This window comes from Chiroxiphia lanceolata, chromosome 7 (assembly GCF_009829145.1).
Source record: "Chiroxiphia lanceolata isolate bChiLan1 chromosome 7, bChiLan1.pri, whole genome shotgun sequence".
Taxonomy (NCBI): domain Eukaryota; kingdom Metazoa; phylum Chordata; class Aves; order Passeriformes; family Pipridae; genus Chiroxiphia; species Chiroxiphia lanceolata.
The window spans coordinates 28,343,934-28,361,383 of record NC_045643.1 but is presented as its reverse complement, the minus strand read 5'-3'; the positions used below and the strand labels follow the sequence as shown (position 1 = coordinate 28,361,383).

At 39.0% G+C, this 17,450-nt stretch overlaps 1 protein-coding gene across 1 annotated transcript in view; it reads right to left on the bottom strand.

Annotated features, from left to right (window-relative positions):
• The window catches only part of SLC49A4 (solute carrier family 49 member 4), a 64,277-nt gene that overhangs the window by 10,530 nt on the left and 36,297 nt on the right, over positions 1 to 17,450 (bottom strand). Inside the window, 4 exon segments of the mRNA XM_032692604.1 lie at positions 5,180 to 5,307; positions 10,188 to 10,255; positions 10,877 to 10,985; positions 16,087 to 16,216. Of these exon segments, the coding sequence (XP_032548495.1) occupies positions 5,180 to 5,307; positions 10,188 to 10,255; positions 10,877 to 10,985; positions 16,087 to 16,216 (435 nt within the window).

Genomic DNA, 17,450 nt, shown 5'->3' with positions numbered 1-17,450 from the left:
GAAAAGCAAGTGGAATTGTCTTCGAAAGCAGAACATTCAGTTTGGAGAACTAAGAAGTAAAGAAATTACTGAGTAAGCCTCAAGATATAAAAGAGGGGGCTGGAAATTACACAGTATTTGAGGTTTGCTATCAGTGGATATTTCAGGTGGCCAGATTCATAGATATTCATCCCTGAAATGCTCCTCCTAAATTTCAAGCATTGTATACTGCTTAACACTGTTTTTAAAACTGTGTTCAAGTAAGCCCCCTAAATTAGTTCTTCTTTAGGCACTCTTCTATCTGTGCAGTTATAGAACCTGTCTACAAAACAAAGGTCATTACTCCCATCCTATGAGCGGGAAAAGCACAACAGGAGTGGGGATAATGATTTGCCCACAGCCATAAGTAAGTTAGTGTTTTCAGGCCACTGTTTTATCCTCTGGTCTCCCTGCCTTATACTTACCAAGCACATTTTGTTTATAGTAAAGAAATTAAACTGAAACAATAAACCAATCAGTATTAAATTATTAACATCTCTCTTTTTCAATACTGTGCTTTGTAGATGAGGACAGAGAGACAGATGTGTTTATAATGTTCAATCTGTTGAACCTGAAAATAAAAGTGTAGGCTGCCTAACCTAAATATAGTCATCAACTCATGGAGTTGCCACCATATTCAGAGTGTCTGCCATGCAGCACTAGAAAAGATTTTGTAAAGCAAAATTCCACTGAATGTGCTCATAAATATTAGAATATTCTTGACATGCTATGCTGAAAACATTCAATCTGAGCTGTGAGCAACTAGCATTGCATATCAATTTTTGGAAAATGCTAGTATTTGTATCCAGAGATACCACCAGCAATACAAAGTGGCAAGATACCGAAACTGGCATTATAATGCCTTACACAATTATTTTGGGTCGAAGTATCCCATTGTACATAAATTCACATAATGAAGTTCAGTACAAAGCAAACTAACAATGAACTTGGCACAGAGAAACAGATCAGCAGCTGCGCTGGGACTTCAATGGAGAAAACTATTTCAGTGCTCGATGTGTACACAAAATTGTCTTTGAAGCTGAAATGCAAATAATATACATTAAAATTAAAATTTCTTAAAATAAAATTCAGGCTTGCTTATAATATAAATCAATTCCAGAATCAAGGTTTTTGGAGAGCTGTGATTAGCTGATGAGAGGTGTTTTAGACAGATGATACAGTAGCTATGATGGCACTGTATCATTATTGCCTTGCTTTCTTTTTTCCCCACACTAGTTGTTACAGTTCATGTATATGACTCTGAATATACTTTTTATAAAATCTTTTGGAGATACATTAAAAAGTCAACAACTGACAGAAAACTTGTTTTCCTCCATGGCTGGAGGAAAAATGGAGCATATTACGCAAATGTAAAACAATGTAGGCATTACTCAATACAAACAATGCTAAACAGTATAATTTAAAAAAAACTCTCAAGTGCAGTCATTGATTTTTCATATCTGCATTAAAGGTCTCCATTCTATGTAATTACATTTTGCAGTAAACATCTTTAAATGATGTTGTGCCTATTTACAAGGAATTAGGAGAATATTATACGAGCAAGGTCAGGAAAATACATTTTGCTGTGATCGTTTTTTCAAATTTCCTCCCCCAATATTTAAACCAGACATTACTACAACTGCTACAAAGAATACTGATTAAAAGAGAAGGGTTGGTTTGTTTGTGTTTTAAAAACAAATCTTTAGAGATTTTCTTCCCTTCCCTTTAGGATGAATAATTGGCCAAACTCTCATCTTTTTAGCATTTAAAAAGTCTGCTTCCATGTAAATGTATCCACCTAAGTGCTTGCTCTGGAGACCAGGTGGGAGATGGGCAGAGGGTTTTCAAAAGAGGGAAATGAGCCGGGTATTGGGGAATCACCCAATATCCACATGGTAAAGGAAAGACTGGTTCTGGACCTGGGGAAACCTCTATCAAGGTCTGCCTATGGATGCAAACTTTATTCATGGATCAAGCAGCTGTCAGGTGAGATGTGGCAGATGATTGTTATCTAACCAGCCTTTACCTCTGTGGTGAAGCTTCCTGCCATAACACCTGGGCCAATACAAGGGCTCCTTGTGTCTTGCCTCCTCATCAAAATGCCTTTCCTGACCCATGGAAGAGCTCCCTTTTAACGGTACCAGCAGTCTGTCAGACCATGTGGATATTTTAGCAGTTTCCAGGTATTGCTGAAGATGGCAATGTGTATGGTTTTGTAGGGCAAAGTCTGACTTGTTCAAGAGAACAACATTGGAGGCAGGCCTCGAGAGGAGGTGGAAGTCCCTCCCAAAATGGGAGCTAGATAGTTGGAAAAGATCAAATGTACACCCGCAAAAGTTTCCATATCAGTTTTGAACCCTGCTTGGTCTGCCTCAGCATTTGAATGAGGCTGAAAGTGTGGACTGAGATCCATCAGTGGCTCTGTAGCACTGCCAAGCCCAACACTTGTGCTCTTTGCCACAGGGCAGGAAGAAGTGAAGGAGCCTTTTAACCTTCTATCAACATCAAACCCTGCTGCCCTCAGTAAACAACAATCCCTGCTTTGCAGCAGGTGTTCACTGCTGCCTGAAAAGTGTCTCTGGGATACAAAGCATTACATGGACCTCTTCTGAAAAAACAAACAAACAAACAAACAAAAAAAGAAACTAGAGATAAAAAGAAAACTGTGAGAAAAAGAAAAAAGAAGGGAAGAAAAAAGAAGAAAAAAAGAGAGAAAAAAGAAAAAAATGAATGAGGAAAAAATCTCCATAATGACTGCTGCTTTTGTTTTGCACATCTTCCACCTCTACAAAAACACACAGAGGATAACTACCCGGCAGCCCACTGTCAACATCAGTCCACTGAGGATGCAGACTGACTTCCACCTTTACCAGCTACCACAAATCACTTCCCAAAGCTGCCAGCCCACGGCCTGCATTTGACCTCATACGTTTGTACTCTGATATACTCTACATCTCAAACTTTTAATTAAAAGGAGAAGAAAAAAAGAAGTTCATCCAAATCAATTCAAATGTACCGTTTCTCCCAATTACTGTGAATGCAGAGGTCATCATCATATTGCATCATTACATTGAGGAATAATCTAGCATGAAGGCCTATAAATTAGCTTAAATAGCTTGTGTGTTTTCATCCATAACAGCATATTTCATAAAGATATACCACTGCTTTTCTGTGTACAAGAAGCTAAATTGAACAGACACATTACATCTCTTTTATATGAACTTTAATGAGAAGAGCCTGATATGAACCTTCCCCCACCACCTAACTATGAAATTTAAACATAAGAAAAAAGAGATCTTATTTGGTGCTTACACATTAGACTCTGATGCTTTTGACTGACTTTTTTTTTTTTGAGGAATGCACCACATTGCTGGCACTTCTATTCAAAACAAGCTTGTGTTTTAAAAGAAAGGGTTCAATATTTACAGAGACATATATAAGAACACTGCTGATATAAAACTCTAAAATATAATTACAACTTAATCTAAGGAATCATCCATTTTAAGAGAAATAACAGCTGCATGAAAAGAACAACCCAATCCCCAGATTTTTATCAAGGGATGCTAGTTTAGGATACTGTATATCAAACCTCAAATACCTTACATACTTTCATGTCCTGACAGTGGATCACCTTTCCAAAAAAACCACTGCAATGCACCTACATGCTATAAACAAGTAAAAATTCTTATAGAACCCATGTCGCATGCTGAATTCTTCACAAAAAAAAAATAAAGTAAAATCAGAGAGAGCTCCATCAGTTTTATTTTGGAGTACTGGTGAGTACATACGTAATGACTTTCACCTCTTGAAACCTTTCTGCTTCATTCTTATGCATAGACTTGAAGAGACATTTATGTATTTGGCTTGTTGCATCAACTCAGAGGATAGAGTTACTGTAAAAATTTACATTACTGCAGGTTTGTAGTGACAAAGCAGGCAAGCACAAGAAAAAAGGTTCTATTGCATTTATTTTAGATTTGATGGAAAAGTGTAGTCATTTGGTATGACAACAGCCATCATGAAATTTCATTTGTTTATTGATCAAATTATGTTTTATTTAAGCAGAATTTTTTTGAAAACATTGAAATTTCAAGATAAAGCACAAATTGGACCTATCCATCCAGATGGTGTTGCTCCTGAACTGATCATGTATTTCAATTTGCTGTACCCACTTTAGTTTATAGTTGTGACATTTGCAATGCACCAAGGGCACTCACTGAAAATCAAAGTTAATTTGAGTAAAACAGTATTCTATATACTCTCCACACCAAACTCTTTAATTAAAAATGGGAAAAAAAAGGTTTTGTTTCTCCTATAATGCCTAAGTTGCCTATAACAAAGACGGTGCTTTATTTAAAATGGATTTACAGAATTCTTTATTAAATAAATATATTATTAAATCTCAATGGCTTAGGTTTTACTGTAACTCATTACTCTGTTGAAGGTCTTGGAATTACAGGTGGATCAGTCCTTTGGTGCAGATAATAGGTGAAGGACAGATTTTTAAGAACTAAGCAGCACTAATTTTCAACTAAGGGTACAGCTTGCTGGCAGTCTGAGTAGACCTCTGAGCTTTCCCCCCACTCCTGCCAACAGCTTTTTTTCCTGTCTTTTTGAGGCACAGGCTGAGTTAATTTTGGGCTGGAAGAGTTCCCTGAACCTGCATGCAGGTGCAAAAAAAAGAGGACAGTACTGCGCAGGGACAGATTTAGATGGCTGAAAATACTATGGGTCACCTTGGTTTGAAATGCACCACATGTTTCCAATAACTAATATAAGTTTCAATCCCCTAAACTCCCAGACATAACACTGTTTCTTATATGCAACACTACACCCATTCATCTGATTTTTCTTGATTTGTTTCTCACCTCATTTATTTCAAAGGACCCAAAGAAGAAAAACACCTTGTCCCCAAATCAAATTTAAATGTGTATTCTGGGATCTTATTATTGGGCTTTGTAAGTTTTTAACCTTGTTATGAAGTCATCCAAAGCTGGTAAAAATATTTCTGATTCAGTAGGTCTTCTAAACATATTCTTTTTGTCTTAACAGAACTACTGTATTACTAAAGATAACAAACCAGGTTATAAGACATTAAGACTGCAAATACTTGCCTGCAATATCAATTATAAATAATAGGAATTAAAATCATTGTCAATACCTGTGGTTAAAGGCAGATGAGTGACACTAGTTAGACAGGTGAGAGTAAACCAGGTTGATGCTAATGTTGCTCCAGATAAAAGCAGCAGCAGTATAAACTTCAGCATGCCCCTGATAAAATCTGCAAACCTGAAATAAAAGCACAGATCAGAGCAGTACAAATGCTGATTTTCATATTTTTATTTAAATGCGATGCTTGACAATTAATTCAGTATATTCCCCTTAAACATTTTGGAGACTATAAAAAGAATCTAAAAGTTGTTTCTCATTTTCAGGAATAGGAAAAAAAAGGTGTTTTTATAGAATGGTGATATTTCTAGCTGTCAAGCTGAAGAGCAACGGATTTTTTAGCTGTCAGGAAATAACAACCAAACCAGAACAATTCTCAAGGCATCAAATGAAAACACTTGGTATAGAGGAATGGTTTGCTTTTTTTTTTTCCTTCTGCATTTGCTGGACACAATATCACACCACTACATCCATCGCTGCTTTGTCAGTGTTTGCCAGTCTCCCTTGGCAGACACAGAACTCCATTAGCATATGAGGAGGCTGCTGTGTTTCATTCAAGACATAGTTAAGTGTCCAGATTAATTTTTGTGGGAAATGACAAAACTCCAAATACCAGAATCCCAAGTTGAAGGTGACAAGGAACAGCTCCTGAGCCCTTGGATGCACTGGTGACGAAGCTCTTGGTGGCTTAGGCAAAGGAGGAACTCTTTATACAGGGGGTCACTGCCAGTGGCTGTTTTGAGTTGAAATGTTCCAGAAACCAAAAGCTTGGTGTCACTCCTCTCCGACACATACCCCGTTGACAGTCTGGGGAGCACAGCCCCACAAGCCCTTGGGTATTCTGGCTGTTATACCACCTGATGACACAATTGTTTTTTTCATTTTTTTTTAATTTTTCTTTCAAGGAGATGGAGATGCATTTGAGCAGTGCTCGCATGGCATAATTATCAGTGCAACTGCTCTTTTCAACAGGGATTTCAACCTAGCTACTAAAAAAGATATATTAGAAAAGCCCATGTCATTTATTCACAAGTAATTTTCTATAATCTCCTGCTTAGGAGATGTGATTTTGGGATGGATAGGTTAGGTATGTATGTCTCAAGCATATCTTCTACCCTCACAGCCTCCTACCTTGATTAGGCTAATGGCAGCATAATCCACCTAGGTCAATCTGTGATGAAATTTGTCCATCCATCAGCTAACTGCCTTCTCTGCCCTGACAAAGATCACTTTACAAGCAGATGCCTTATAGCTTAATTGATAAAAGAGACAATGCTACCAACATTTTGAAAACTAGGAACCTCAGCTCCCCATATACCATAAGAGATGTAGGAGTAATGCAATCAAACACCCCTCACCCTCCCAAACCAACTTCTTTCCTCTTGTTTTGATTCTCCCTGTGCTTAATTCCACATTGAATTTAGCAGTCAGTAATTCAATAAGCAGTAGTGGGAGATCAATGCTGCATATCATCTTAAAAGTTTATGACTGCAGTGTTGAAGTGGCTTATGCATTCATCTCCAATAGCAGAGGTCAGCTGCTACTGTTGCTTTTCCTCTGACAATCCAATCCAGCAATCAAGATCATCTCACTGGTTTGGCAGTTTCTTTAATTATTCTTTGGGATCACTAGGGTCAAAATCAGCAATTTTAAAAGCTTTGCAGAAGCACCTCAAAGTGTAAGCTTTCAGCTTCTTCCACAGAGACTCCCTGTCTTGCCTGCTGGCAGACAACATCATTATTCTCCATCCTTACAGGCAAGTGCAGTGATGTAGATCCTGTCTAATGAAACATAGTGTGAGAAGTATCAGCCTTCTGGGAGGGACATTCACAGACAACAGGTCTGGAGGTAATCTCTAGGGGATCCTCTATCTCTATCCTACCACCAGGGATACGTGGAGATGGGAGGATGATACGCATCTAAACCATTCACAACAGTTCAGTGGAGAAAATATCTACCTTTACTGAGCAGCTGCAACTCTTTTTGACACAAAGATCCTGGTTTGGGTAGCAGTGTGCTCTAAGGAGCATTCAGGTATCACAGGAGTCCGAAAGGGTCAAACGTCCCCCAAAGGTAAAGGTTTATGCAGCTACTGAATTCAGCCAGCAACAGAAATAATGGGGAAGAAATAAAATAGCAACCTAGCCTGAAGTTGGTAATTGGGGGACTTCTGCTTCTTGTTTCGTTACAGGAGAATAAAGAAGATTGTAAATCCGGTCAACTCTTCAGAATACTTGTTTCAGTTAAAAAATTATTTTTATCCTCTGACCTGGGTATCTGCTTTCAAACCCCTCTGTTCTGTTTAAATCCTTCTTCATCATCTAGCATGTAAAGGGATGTCTGCAACTGCTAAAACAGTAGGCACAAGAGGAGATAAGGTGTATACTTACCCAGACACAGACCTCTGAGCCTACTGCTGGTACTAGTCTCCAGCATCTCAGGAGATCCAGCCCAAGGCTGTATCCTACAGTTAAAATCACAAACTTGTGTTGCTGACAACACTGTCTGTTGCTAAGGAAATTATCACCATGTCATAAAGTTTCAGCACTTTGACTACACTGCAGGTTAGAAGTGGGAAGAAAAACTGAGCCGCAGAGGACAAAACCTCAAAAATATCTGTGATCATTGGCAAATGGGGGGAAAAATATTTTAAAAATCCGAGGAAAGGGAATATGCTTCTATGCAATGACACTGCTTTTCTTCAAACCAGTAGCATTTGAAAGCTGCCAGCAATGGGTACAGCACCTGTCAGCTGCCCAAAAGGCCAGGCTTTTCAATTATAAAAATGCATCACACAAATTAGCTAAACATGTAAGTTCACAGCTATCAGGACAGCAGTGGGTGGAGATCAGGAGGATTTATGTATAATGCTGAGGAAAACTTCCACCACTTTGAAAATGAGATAGAGAAACAAATTTCCAAACTGGGCATTACTTTATATATAGATGATTTAACACCTACTGTGATGTGCAGGACCTAACGTTCCAGGGCATTGCTCTCAGGTTGCTAAGAGTTCTAAATGATAGAATCTGCATTGACAAAAATGAAAAGAGCAAATGCCTAAACTGCAGCAATTTTGCTTTGATAAATTAGCAGGGAAAAAAAAAACCAATGAAAAACCCCCCACCCCAAAACTAACAGCTTCTTAAGAGGTGGTTAAGGGAGAGAGCTGCTTGCTTGGCAAATCACAGTTCTGACACTGAAATATATCAACTTGTCAGCTTTGACAAGAATCATTACTTAATTTTCCTAATTACAACTTTTAGCAGATTACAGTCAGACTCGTCATTGATTCAACCCTACACAGATAAATGCTGAATAGGCCTAGGAGGGAGAGTCATCCATCAGGAGTGACAAATCATCTCCTCCCTCCCTTTCTGTATGCGAACCCTCCCATTTGAACTGTACATTGCCCAAGTTAGAAAGACATATTTGGAGACAGACTGCTGGTATTTCCTAAATTTACTGAATGCCACAAAATATGGGTGTTCAACCAGGTTTGAAATCAAAGGTTTGAAGCAGTTAAAGTGACTGTCAGCGTTTCCTGAAACTTAACCCAGGCAATATATTAAATAAATTAATCTACCATAAAGACTGAGATTTGCATGTTGGCATTGAGTCAGCAGACTCTCTCCTAAAAAGTTAAGTGAGCTGCTAAGGGTGCCCCTCTACTACTGAAATGTTGCAAATAGACTAGAGATTAATTCATGATGGAAAAGATTAAACTAGCACACTACTTGTGCTTCAGCGTGCAATCTATGACATCTGCGTCATTTACAACAGTTGGTTTTCAGCATCTCTTACAGAGAAAACCTCGTTATCTGAGCTTAGCTAATCAGAAGCAACTCTTTTCAGAGGAAGTCAGGGCATGAACTTTGTTTGGCTAGAGTCCTTTGGCCTGCATCTGGAGTGGATGGGAGAGAAGCGCTTATTTCTTTTCCCTAGGTCAGGAGTTTTTTCCTCTCCTTGTTGCAGTTGCTAGGCAGCCTGCAAAACGTCAGGATGAGAAACCTCACATTTCTTTATGCATTGTGTACTCTGATGAAGCACATAAAATAGCAAGTGAAAAAAAGAGAGTTTCAATTTCTGTCCTAAAAAGATCCCTCCCTGTGTCCATAATCCTGCAACAACTGCAACCATTAAAGATCTCTGCACTTGTGCTAAATTCATTGCAGAACTGGAGTCTAAAGAGTGGACATAGAGAAGTCAGGACAACGCTCAGGTATCACAATGCAAGGGGAATGTGTGATTGGTTTTAGACAGTTTTATAAACTCATTGCTCAAGTATCTCCTGAAAGACTTTTTCTTCCTCCCTCCATCTCTTTTTCTAAAGAGAAACTCAACGCAGAAAAAGCAGCAACCTTTTGGAAGGGCAATCCATGCTTTGCTGTTCCTCTCCCCATGTCATCATCATTCATGATAGCCACAGCAAGCTGCGTCTGGATTTATAAAAATGCATAGATTCACCCATACTGTAGTCTGTAGGAGTACAGCAGAAAATAGGCTAAACAGGAATCCAGTAACTTGGCCAAAATGGGCCCAGACTAATTTCTCTGTGGAGGAGCATAAAATTATGGTGGGTATGCTGCCTGTACTGCATTCCCTATATCCCTTTGGGAATCAGTACGCCCAAAAGTGTTGATGGAAGGAGACAGACATTAATTTCTTCAATGCCTTCCAAATGTGCTACAACAGATTCTCCTTTATACCAGGCAGCTGAATTCACAAGAGCTGTGTTTAAAAGCAGCATACAGGAAGCCCTTGTCAGGAGTTACAGTCTGACTTGCCAAATTCAGGTATATGCATGCGGAATTCTCAATCCCCAACAACCACTAACCTGGTACAAATTATTCCTCTACAAGAAACACATCATAACCCCAGAATGCATTTTCCATTTCAAGTTTCCAGAAGAAGAGAGAAAACAAGTTATGTTACTATGAAGATAAGCTAAATGACAATCACAGCTGAAGAAATGAAGAAGGACTTGTAATTATTCCTACCTTGCCATTGCTATGCCAACAACGCAACCTCCAACTATAGACCAAAATCCAATCCAACCTGCATCTACCTGACAGGAAAAAACAAAACAAAACAAAAGAGAGAAATGCATTAAAGCTGAGAAAAATAAGACAATGTTACTTTCAAAACAAATGGTGTGCAGGAGCTGCAAACTGCTAACAACAGCCCTTGACAACAATCTGAAGTGCAAGGCTTTTTCTAGGAAAGGAAATAAATTCACTACAAGGAAGTATGACTAAGTAGTCTATGCCCTAAATGTGACCTCTCTTTATAGAATCTGAGTAATGTCCTCTGTTTTTTTATAATACTCTATCAAAAGCTTAGAAATCATCTTCTCCCCACTTCATCTTTTCCACCAGGCACACATTATTTTCTTTCCCTAAAGGTGCAGCAGCCAACAAACAGTTTGTTTACCTGCCTCTTCCTTCTTGTCAAGAGGTGTGCACAGTTCTGAAAACACTCGCCACTGATGGAGAGTCAGAAGGGAGAATTGTGACAGTTTGGGATGCCAAAGCTACGGTTTATTTTGTTTAAAATTTCAAGGAGAAAAGTGGTCCATATGTATTAATAGCTGCTTAAACATAAAAACCTGATAAAACTGTATGCTCTTGCAAAGTAAAAACGTGCCATTTACAAAATGGCTGCTGATTATCAGTCAGGAGATACTTACTTGGCTTACGTGAACAGGCGTTAATATCAAATCCAGAACACCAGACCAGCCAGAGAAAACACCCAGTGGTATAGCATAGGCTAAAGCAATCATCAAGAATCGGAAATTGCTGTGAAGATAAAACATTGCAATTAGCTGCAGGTTATATTAGAAATCACACCAAGATTAGCCAGTACAGTAAATGACACCTTCTATATTCTGCCCATCAAGAAAAATAGCAAAGGTCTGACAGAGGAATGAGCCATGAAAATCACTGAATTTCCAGTGGCTGATATGTTACTGCCTTAGCACTGTGATGATAGAAAAAGCCAGTCTCTCCATATGGTTCAAAGATTTCTGTAACATGCTGGGCTCATGTGTTTCTCATTTCCACAAGGAATTCTTCCGTGCACTGGCATGGGCAATCTCCTTAACCACAGTGTAGGTTAGGAATAATAAGCACTAATTTAAATGATGAAAAGCATATTTCAAGAATAAAATCAGAGCTTCATGCCTCTTGAACTGAACTTTAAAAAAAATAAAGCAAAAAGAAACCCTGTTTTATTTCTCTTTGTTTTGGTGAAAGCAGGGAGAGCTCTGGAAATTAGACGGGTACAGTTGCAAGAGTGGAAAATTTTGACAAGTTGAACAGGCAAAACCCAGAGACAATACAATATAACATTCTGCTCTAAATAGTCAACGTGTTGGCTTTTCCTCCCAAATAAAATTATTTAACCTTTAGCATTCAGGGAAGGTGAAACAGTCAAAACTGTGTTACCATCTTCATCATATTCAGCTAAACAGGGGTTTAGCCAACAGCTTTCCCCACTCACTGCAACTGAAAGCAAATGTGAAATCTTTGCTAAGAGACATCCAGATTTTCCTCAAAAAATGTTTCAATTTTGGATGAAAACCAGAAAATATACTTTGGACTCTGCAACAGTGATACTTTAAAGTGAAGAGATTCTATGGTGATTTCAAGGTCAGTTATCCCATGGGGTATCTGTGTAACCACAAAATGTGGCTCCCTCCAGTCCCAAACTATTTATGTAAAATTGATCCTGATCAGTACCAGTTCCTTGGCATGCAATGGCAATTTGATAGCACCCAGTTACGAAAGCCAAGAGGGAGAGAAAGAAATTCGATTACTCTCCAAAACATTCAGAGGTTTGCAGCTTACACTGTTTTACTCCCCTAGATGATCCACGCACAGCACACCAGCCAGTGTTTTTTTGCACTCTTCTTTTTCACACATCCTCTTCTTGAATAACACATTTTCATCACATGAACATATCCTCTGCTTTCAATATCATTTGTGTCAAATTTATTTTTTAATGCAAAGAAAAACAACTCACAAACTTTCATCTCTTCTACCCATTGGTTATTTTTCTCTGAATGCTATCATTTTCCTGACAACTTTTTTTCTCTCTTAAGAATGCCATATTCTTATCCTAGTCTATCTTGTATCATCTTGGCATCCGATGCTATTTAATACTATCCACATGAGAGCCAATTCAACATCTGTAAAATAAAATAAAAAGGAATTTTACATGGACTTTAAATAGCCATGTTGTAGATTGCAAAGAGGGAACATGTCTGAATGCAGTCTTCCAATATAACACTTGCTGAATATTCAAAATATTTGGCTACCTGAACCTCAGCTTCATTAAAGAGCTACTTTTGAGGAAGTGAGAACTCTGTAATGTATTTGACCAAAATTTCCCGTGGTGTATTTTTTTTTCTGTAACTCAAGCAACAAGATAGACTGTCATGTGGGATAGCTGCTCTGTGCCCCATCCAACTCCTAGTACCAATCCTAGAGAACCAGCTCTGCATCATGACATCCTCCAATGACAGAGGCTGCCACCCTGCCTAGTCTCCAGCAGAAGTGAGGTGACCTGGACAAAGGGTGCATGACATTGACAAAGATCCCCAGACATCATTCTGCCCCCTTGTCCAGCAACAGCTAGTGCTGCCTACATTAAGTGCTAAAGCTGTTTGAAACATACATCTTTCAGCAGCAGCTCTGCTTTTCATGGCTCTAGTCGCTTGTATTTGTTTTTGCAATTTTGCAATTACTCCACTGAAAATAGAAAAATGTGCTGTCTGTCACACCATCAGCTGGTGAACCCACACTGTTTTCCATCGTATCAGTGATGACGGGACATCAGCATTAGCCTCTCTTAAACCACTCTGCTGGAATACAAATTGATTTTTTCTCCTGTTTTTTTTTTTTTTTTTTCAGAAACCTATCTAATGCTATCAGAATCTGTAAGACAGACTGGTTCAGAGGGGAGCCCCATCAAAGTCAGTCATCATTTTCAGAATAACTTTGACAGTGCCTATTAACATCAGGCACGCTCTGAGCAGCTTCCATTACTGGATTGTGATGTTGATGAAAGTTTCATTAAAGCAACAATGATGCATAAAAACCCTATTACAAAATTTCAAAATTGCTTACATAGTCCCTTGAAAATATAAAAGGCACATAACTGGCTAAAAGTATCTAATTACCTCAAAGTAAAAATCACAACAAGTTTTCTTACTACAGATTTTAATATTTATCAACTATTTACTTGTATTAGGATTTTTTCCATTGAAGTTTGCGGCATATTCCAAACTGGGAAAAAAAAAAGTTTCTTGCTTCACCCAAGAAACTGATAAAGGGCACTGTACTTTTTCTAACAGAAATTCAAACTACACTTGTCACAGCATGTGATAGACTGTTGAAAGATTTGGGCTTAGCACCCAAACCACGAATAATCTGTCGTCTCCCACTGCAGGCTGAGAGAGTTGGTATCAGGAGATAACCAGAGATTAGCTAACTGTTATATTCTGTCAGAAGCAGGAATCCTCCAAATCAGAAGGAAGAATTGAGTTTCCTAAGAAAGTCCCAAAAAATGGCTTACAGGGGATGGTTGACCTCTGTTGATGGTATAATAGAACTCTGCAAGAAGCAGCTTGTGTAGATGACTGCCCAAGGACCTGAAGGCATGAAGGAGTGTGGGATCTGAAAGGATGTGACAGATTCTTTTGGTGTCCAAGGTAAAAAGGTCACTGACTTCAATGGTAACATTATGCTATGCTGCTTTATTTTGAAGTAATAAAACTGCAGCCTGAGGGAAAGAAGAGGGAAATGATGAACATCTCAATTCTCATGAGCGTTTTTGGTGCACTGTTGAGTCAGCCCACCAGCTCACACACATCCCAAATGCCTTACATACAGTTCTTATACCAGAGGGTAAGTCTACAGCAAGGGGAAATCATGATTTCTTAGTACTCATCTGCTCGTTACCTTCAGTCTACACTGAAGGTCTACAGTCTACACTACTAAGTCAAAAGAAAGGGTCTCTGAGCTAAGAATTATGAAGCCTAGATTAGGCGGGCAACAGAGCTTAGAAGCCTAATGAGCCAGATGATGAACTTCTCCTGAAGCATGGCAGACACCATTTTCTTCTATAAAACCCAGTTGCTTTGATGGATTGTTGCTGAAAGGCTCCTCAAGATAAGCAGGTATAATGATGAATTGTTGATTATTTCATGTACAGAGGAACGAAGAAGTGCCTTTGATAAAGGGTAGCATCGAAGAATGCAAAAAGACCAGAGGGACGGGAGATATAATTATCTACCTGTCCATGTTTAAAAAAAAACCCTCTTGGTTCTTGGAGACACTATAAACTATGCTCATTATTTAACAATACAGTTTGTTTTCTTCAGTTTCACTGGTTGAGAATAGTAAGCCACCTCTGCTGTTTATATCCTGACCTTACAGTATCTCAGGTCCACTGTTTACAACCCTTTTAACATGGAATCTACTGGTTAAAAAGCTCCCAAATGGAGCACTGTCAACGGAAATTTTATATTTCACCTGCGGAGCCAGTTGCTGTTTGGATTTCTGTTCAACGGCAACATTTTTACTACACAGCCTCAGGCAGGGTCCAACTGCACATCAGCTTGGGTGAGTAAGAGCATTACTATATGTGCTAAGTGTCCTTAGGGGAACTGCTATTTTTTAAGATCCTGAGTAGGTCACTTTGCAGACTTAACCAGTCAGCTGTACTCACACTTTCTCCCGACTGACACCGTGCTCCAGGATGAACATTCAGGATTAAGCATCTTGCCAGCTATTTACCCCCCCAAACAAAATAAGAAACCTCCAAAAAGAAAAGGAAAAAACCCCCAAAACCAATGACAACAGGGGATGAGTTGTTTTCGCTGCCTCTAAATACACTTATTGAAAGTACAGCCCACAATAGAGCTGTAATAATTGAATGGCTAATGCTCCATTACTATCAAGTTTCAAGCAGCCCTTTATATGCAGTTTCAGCTTCTATCATTGCATCAAACAACAAACAGTTACAACAAGAGTCTGAAGCCTCCCTGTGAAGTCAGTCACACTCGGTACCATGGGAGCAGTTCTTTGCCCCAGGAAGTTCATCTCTGCAGTATCATGTACAGGGCACAGGCATTCACAATTACCTACCATTAATATTACAGTTCTTTTAGCTGTTCCTTTGATATGATATTTTCATTACACAAGACATTTACAAACACTGGGGGGAAGTAGGTCTGTGTCTTACCAAAAGAGCCCAAGTGCAAAAAGCTGCAAAGTTGTCATTTTCTTTGTAACTTCTTTCTTTTTTTAAACCTAAGAACTTAAAGGACCCTAGTTAGTTTTTGAACCTGTCCAGAAACACATCTGGAGACATTTTTCCTATTCCCACTTCATATTTTAACATACTTAATGAGATTTAATTGATCAAATCACAGTTTCAGATAGTTCGTTCATTGCTCCCATGGCTGAATAATCCTTCGAATGACAAGTAAACTCCAAATTCATTCCAATATAATAAGCACAGATGAAGGCAGCTTAGTTAGTTAGGTTTGCCCAGTGTTGCTAATTGTTATCTCGCAGCACACTGTTAACAACCTTGTATAACCTGTTGTAACAGAAGCATTGTATAAAAAAACCTGTGACAAGAGGATAAGTAAAGCACTGTTGGTGCTAAAGGACTCTGGCACAAAGCCTTGAGATATACCCAGTGATTTAAAATTTAATGTCTGCTTTTCAGCAGTTAGTATCCTTTTATGCCTCAACATGAATAATTAATTTTATTTTGTTTAAAAGCACTACAAACCAACTTGTTTGCTCCATGAGAAGATTAAAGCACACTTGTTTTTATTTATTTAGGTGCTGATCTGCTTTGAAGTGGAACCCAGCGAGGTCCTACCTTAACAGTCTGCAAAAACTTCTCCTGTAGCTGAGCCGCTGACTCGCTGCAGCAACGCTGGGAGGGAATGGAGGGCGCGAGGGGAAGTAGGCCAACGCTGCGGAAAATATCAGGGAAACCATTCCAAATTCTAAGCAAGAGGGCAAAGAAAAACAAAACCGAGAACAGATGTTAGCATCGACAGACTTATTTTGGTACACTGCTGTTACCAGCCAGCCTCCGAGACATAAATCCCACCACAAGTGCCTTAACGCCCCTGACAACAGAACTCGGTAACTTGAAGGAGAATTTCTTTTTTCCCTCCCCAAACAAGATTTCAAATTGAGATGGAGAATCAATGAGACTGGCAGTGCATGCCAGTGTTAGGAGCTGCAGAGAACCAGGCTCACACATGGGGAACTCAGTGAAGCAAAAGGACACTGTTGCTTTTTCTCCCTAAAGAGAACTGCAATATGAAGATTTGGGCACATTTCCTCACGATGGAAGTAATGCAGTGCAGGTACCAGCAGGCCAGAGACTTTAAACAGATGGGACTGGGGAAGCCTCAGGGCATGGAATGACAATTACTCATTGCACAGGATGATGAAGGCAAATGAAAGGTCAAGCAAGGCAGCAGTTCGGACACAAACAGTTTTACATGGCAAAGGAAAATAAAGAGAAAAGTGCAGGAGCAGCCATGGCTCAAGAACAGAAAAAAGTACAGGTAAGAGGGGGAAAAAAAGAAAGAATACAGCTGTTTGCAGATGCTCCTCTTGTTCAGCAGTAGGTATTCTAAATCTTTGAAAAATTTCATAGCAGAAGTTTGGAACTGAGCTTGAAAAGTGACGAGCACTTCACAGAAAATACTCAGTAAGTCCCATGAGCAGACATTCTGAGGAAAAACAACTCTACCCACAGTCAGTCTAATTAGTTTTACAGGCATTTTGCAATGTATATCATGTTCTCCATAGTCTTCAATCCCAATATTTCTCCCATCCCCTTTGAAAACAATATTCTTTGCTGCTGCAGAGAAAAATGTATGGCTGAAGTGTGTTATCTTAAAAGAACCTGTGATCTTATAACAAAGAAGTGTTCACTGACACCACAAATAAATTCCAGCAGAGCTGGATACTCAATTGCGTTCATTTTCTTTTTCCTCTCTTTTTTAATAAATCAATATGAACATGGCACTTTGCCAGGTCTTCTGCTAAACCAGAAGAAAATAAATTCAGGAAACAAATAACAGAGACTAAATGGATCAGCTGGAGATGGGGAAAGGAAACGAATGCTTTATTCAGTATATGGGAAAAAAGTCTACACTAAATTTCCTTTGAAGGCATACTGGGAATGTGACAATGCCATTCTTCACGATCAAATACTAAAAG